The sequence below is a fragment of the Anguilla anguilla genome, chromosome 17, assembly GCF_013347855.1.
Source record: "Anguilla anguilla isolate fAngAng1 chromosome 17, fAngAng1.pri, whole genome shotgun sequence".
NCBI classification, from domain to species: Eukaryota; Metazoa; Chordata; class Actinopteri; order Anguilliformes; family Anguillidae; genus Anguilla; species Anguilla anguilla.
In genome coordinates this window covers 24,719,157-24,724,746 of record NC_049217.1, presented here as the reverse complement: position 1 = coordinate 24,724,746, position 5,590 = coordinate 24,719,157, and the positions used below count along the sequence as shown (strand labels likewise).

At 44.0% G+C, this 5,590-nt stretch overlaps 1 protein-coding gene across 1 annotated transcript; it reads left to right on the top strand.

The window, feature by feature from the left end:
* The first annotated feature begins 1,524 nt into the window (after window positions 1–1,524).
* Window positions 1,525–5,200, top strand: ccdc137 (coiled-coil domain containing 137). The gene is made up of 6 exons (XM_035396964.1): window positions 1,525–1,676; window positions 2,205–2,338; window positions 2,708–2,936; window positions 3,481–3,563; window positions 3,738–3,817; window positions 4,357–5,200. The coding sequence occupies exons 1-6, from the start codon at window positions 1,606–1,608 to the stop codon at window positions 4,555–4,557; spliced, it is 798 nt and encodes a 265-aa protein (XP_035252855.1). The 5' UTR covers window positions 1,525–1,605; the 3' UTR covers window positions 4,558–5,200.
* Window positions 5,201–5,590: the final 390 nt, after the last annotated feature.

The window sequence follows — 5,590 nt, the reverse complement described above, 5'->3', positions numbered from 1 at the left end:
ATGCCACTGATTTAGGTCTTCAAATGCTGAAACGCAACCCACAGTAATTTACTTCTTTAAGTTACTTTATTTTACATGTATTTAGCCAAGTGAGTTATGCAATATTCATTCACTTTTTAGATAATGTCCTCACCAAGGACAAAACCAGGTTTTTTTCTTACTAGAACTAAGAATGGGAACATATAAGTCCAGTGCTTAAATCTCTAAGCTTTAAATTGTCTCCTCCAATATTATTTCATTCACAATATGCTGGTTATGTGAAAATTCCACATATATCTAAAATTAAAATGGCTGGTAGAGCCTTCTTTTATAGAGCTCCTGTCTTATGGAACAATCTATGTATGTGCAGGCATCATACACCCTCTCTGTCTTTAAGTGTATGCTTAAAACTTACTTCTTTAGTCAATCCTATAGTTAGCCATTGATATACATACACATACATATACTCTGTGCATTGACAATCTTTATAGTGCCTAACCTTATCTTCTCTGTTTCTCTTTCCATGGGGCTCCCTCCCCTTTCCTCGCCCTGCTACATCCCTGTCCATGGCCATGGACTGCTTAGGCCTGTTCCTCCCCTGGCCATGCCTTGATGCAGCCTGGAGCTCCAGATCTATCACCCGGATCCTCTAAAGTGCACTACACTTTACATTACATTACATTACAGGCATTTATCCAGAGTGACTTACACAACTTTTACATAGCATTTTTTACATTGTATCCATTTATACAGCTGGATATATACTGAAGCAATTTCGGTTAAGTACCCGGATACCCTACCCGGGATCCGAACCTGCAACCTTTCGGTTACAAGCCCAGTTCCTTACCCACTGTGGTACACTCTGTCCATTGAACTGAACTATACCATTTGATCTTCTATAATTCCTGTTAGTTATCATCACAACTGTAACCTGCTTAACCCATTTTTTTTTTTTGCTGTGATAGATCCCTTGTAGCATTTCTGCTACATTTCATTCTACTACTACTTTGCACCAGGCTGGCCAGTGGATGATGGGCTTCCCCTCTATAGCCAGGTTCTTCCCATTGGGGAGTTTTTTCTCACCACCATTTGAGGGTTTTTTAAAACTCATGTATTGGCTATTTGGGGGTTCAGGCCTGGTGTTTGCTCTGTTTGCTCTGTCTCTTGCCTTGCTACTCTGTAAAGTGTCTTTGTGGCAGTTCTCTGTAAAAAGCTCAATCCAAATAAAATTTAATTGAAGTTTATACAATGGTGGGAAATAGGCTACACATAATGTATAAACACAAAAAAACAGAAGCCCTACACAAATTTCAAATATATGAGATTACATTAAATTATTAGTTATTATAAAATGTTGTATTTTACTATGATTGGAATGGCGAAAATTTGCCACCTGTTTGGTGTCCTTAATTATCCACTCTGTCAGTCTGAACGTGGGCCCAAGCCAAGGCCCGTTCGCTCATATGGGCCAGAATGACCAATCAGACTACGATCTTTCAGCGAATTGGAACATCCAAAAAGGTATAGTGGGTTGGGCTGCGAGAGGTTAGAGTTCAGATTATCGTAACCACGTGGTTATCAGTCAGCGTGCTTGTTTGTAGTTGTATACGCTATTAAATATAAAAGATGGGCAAAAAACAGAATATTAAACCCGATGAATCGTTGCTACGGACGTCGAAAAAAGAACAACCATTCAGGTAATTTAGGTTATTGTTCTGTCTTTTCCTTGTTTTCTTAAAAACGCCTAGTTAGCATGCTACCATGTTCTCCCGAAATAACGTAACCAGACGTACACTGTTAAATCGCTAACATTGATACATTGAGGCATCCGGTAATCTGTGTAGCTGTCTTCTACTGATGTTATAACAGTTTCGGGTATAATTTAACGTAAACGCTAGAACGAAGCATAGTCCATTCGGGAAAAGTAAACTCACTGGCTAACGTAAAGAAATTTGCCTGCGATGCAATTGCGTAGGCTAACTAACTAATTGTGAATTGAGGTCGTTACCAGCAGAACGCACCGTTATACCACTCGTTTGTAGACAAACTAGCTAGTTATTTGTTGTGGTAATGCTGATACTTTTAAAAACAAAGCTATTATATAGTGCAGGTGGTAACTGATCATTGACAGTTGACACTGACGACGTTATTTGTCGCACTTTTATCACTACTTTATTGAGATGACGCTGGCTAGTTACTGAAATGGTAGTCGTCTGTGTTCATAGCAAGAAAAAACAGAAGCGAGATGCCAAACCAAAGCAGGAGGAACACCTGCAGCAGATCCCCTTCCGCCTTCGCGAGATCATGAAGAGCAAGGAGAGGATGAAGATTGGCGCAAGGAAGATGAAAAAGAATAAAGGTGACTGCTGTGATATTAGAACTTTTGGAGGAAATGTATTCACTCACTTCCTTATTGGGCAGTATTGCTGCAGGCAGAAATTCATAACATTGTTTCGAATTCATGCACATTTTTTGGGAAATCCTGTTGGAAAAAAGTAGAAAATATTTAATTACATATTTAATGGAATTTACAGTACATGAATTTACAGTACATGTAAAATTAGAGATATTAGAGTAGTCAAATGTTAATTCAAATGATGGGTTTTACGACTATGGATCTTTTTATAAAATGTTTTAAAATAATGTCATTGATTATATTTCCTTGCAAAAATGTTATTTTGCTGAGCCGTTATTACACTTGTTCTCTCCTCTCTCTCGTGCTCTGTAGCCGTTGCGCTCAAGCAGAACGCCGATAGATCCCAGGCGACCGGCACGATCGCGGTTCCTCACTTTCGCCGACGTCAGAGGGAGTCGGAGAAGGCCTATGTGCGGCGCATGAACCGGGAGACCCAGCACGTGCTCTTCCTCACCAAGAACCAGCTGGACCGCAAGCCGGAGTTGACGCAGGAGGAGCAGGAGCACCCGGCGGACAAGCGGAAGTCTGAGAAGAAAAAAGAGTGAGTGCAGCCAGGGGGCGGTTCCCGGAGCTCTGGACCGCATTGGGTTCACAGATACTTATGTAAACATCTCAAATATCCTTTGCCCGTGCAAAAACGATTTCGGCAAATCATAAAAACACACCAAAATTGTAATAATATTTCAAAAAGCTGCACTGTCCTTCTAAACGTAAAACCAATGACTAGGAATATGAAATTCCAAAGACATCAGGACTGTTTGCTATTGTGGCTCACTTGCAAAGCTATTGTTTTTGCGTCAGCAATTAAAATGATTGTGTGAAATGACTAAACTGGTCAGTGCCTCGTTCTACGGCCAATCCATAAACTGCTCCTTGGCACATATTTGAAACAAAACCAGTCAAATGCTGGTTTAATTTTGGGTTGTGCGTGTCTGGGAGATATGCACCCCAGGAAATGCTTGCTTACTGAGCTAAGATGGGCATGTGTACAGCATCTGTTTACCATGTTAGGTTTAATCTGTTTAAGATTGCAGTGATTCACCCCCCCCCCTTTTAAAAAAAAAAAAAAAATTCTTTTATTTTAGATTTGACAAAGTGAGGCTACAGCGGCTGCAAAAGAAGAAGGCTGAGAGAAGACAGGAGGAGGAGGAGAAGGAGCTATATACTGGTATGCCTGAGTGGAGGGCGTGGCTACCTGTGTGATGTCATCTGTGGCCAACGTAGCATCTGGTCTTCTGTTTGGGCTGATCTGTGTGGAGTTGCGGCCATGTGAGCTTGGTTCTGTGACATGGTTTGTCATTCCTTTTGATTGCGTTCTTTGATGAGAACTTCTGCTCTCCAGACACGGTGCAGTTTGGCGAAGTTGCCATGGCTCCCCCATGCTTGACAACCAAACCCAGGAAGGCAGCCTGCAAGACAGCGGTAGGGGCGGCTGGAGGCGGGGCATTCTTGCATGTCGTCATATCCTGCTCCAGTCCAGCGATGGAGAGGGGTTTACACGTGTTCCATAATGGACACTGCCTATAGCACTCGGAAGGAAGGAAGGCACATAAATCAGAGGTTACTGTTTCAGATCCCTGGTTAGGAATTGCTGTTGCATCCTTGAACCAAGTTTCTAATTGCTTAAGGGGGATGCCCAGCTTTATACATGCATTATATGTGCAGAATGCTGTGTAAGCCCTTTGGACACGTTCTTCTGCTAAATTCCAAAAATACAAATTTTAAATGTGAGAAATGTTGTGAAACTGATGTATGGGTGAGAATTGATGGAAATTCCCAGTATTTCTTCTCATAGTGTGTGATATGAATGTACAGGAGTACAGGATATGTTGCATACACACTTGTGTTTGGAACACAGGATGTTGTACCAGCCTGACATGGCATGTATTTATTTGCTGCCTCTTTGGTCATGGGACAGCTTGATTTTTTTTTCTCTGGGTTTTCCTCTCTCCTACCTCCAGGGGGCGACAAAGGGGCTGCTGCTGAACTCTCTGCTTGGGCACACCCCAGTTTCGACAGCGAAGTCCTCCATGGCGAGGCAGAGGATAATGGAGGAAGAACGGCAGCGCGTGGTCCAGGCCTACAGGCTCCTGAAGAAGGCAAAGCAGGAAAGGAAGGAGTCCCAGAGGGCGGGGCTAGGCAGGCTGCAGAACCCACAGTGAGTTTGTGGGTGGGGCTTAGCATATTGAGGAAATGGCCTGGCTTCGCAGAGATCTGACCTCAGTGGGAGGCATTGGCTTCAGCTTAGTTCAGGTTTAGGTGCACATGGGCAGGGTAGCAGCGCGCCGCCCCAAAATTCGCACCTTGAACGCCCCGAACACAACTCCAGTGCCACGACGTCCCGCAAGCATTTTCCGGAAAGAACGCCTTCCTCGGTATGTGACCGAGGTGCCTACGATTACTCTGTTCAGATATGGTTCTGGCCATTCACATGGACCTGGAAGACCCTGACCTTTGACCTCCAGCAGCCTGGAAGACACTGAGGTGGCAGTGACTATGACCGTAACGAGCAGAGCGCAGCATCTCGCGCAGAGTCATCTGTCTGCTTTCAAGATTGACAGAAGAGCTCAGTCAGTCAAAGGGTTTGTTCATTCTCCCACTCAGCCTTGGTGGTGGCCACAGAGCCTGCAGAGGTACTCGGCCTGTTCTGAAGGGTCGCAGCGTTCTGCTGAAATTATCCCTTTTCTCTGGGAGCAGCAGCGTATGCAGGGCTGCTCAACCCCGGCCCTTGGACGGTCACAACACTGCCAGCTTTCATTACATTTTCATAGGTTTGAGAATCTACATAAAGATGATTTTACCTTCTCCTTGTTTCTGAGTGTCAGTGGTTTCAAGAGCGGGGGGAGAACCTGTTGGATGTGCTGGGGGGGATGGTCTGTAGTTGGTACTGTTACACTAGCTTTTAGAGCGGTGATGTGTATGCTTTATCACGACCAGTAGGTGGCACTATTTCTCTGAAGAGGATAGGCAAGCTTGACAGCAGTATTTGTGTCACCTCCCTGGCCTGCTTCACCAGACTTTGTGCGAGCAGAATGAAATCGTTGGACATATTGGACATTTGGTCGTTTGGGTGACATTGGCGTGGGTTCACTCTCAGGTTTCAATCACAACGAAAGTGTTAAGGTATCTTCACTGGAACTTCTCTCATCATCACTGACCCAGTCAAAGGACAACGGAGTGGAGTGTGTTTTTTTT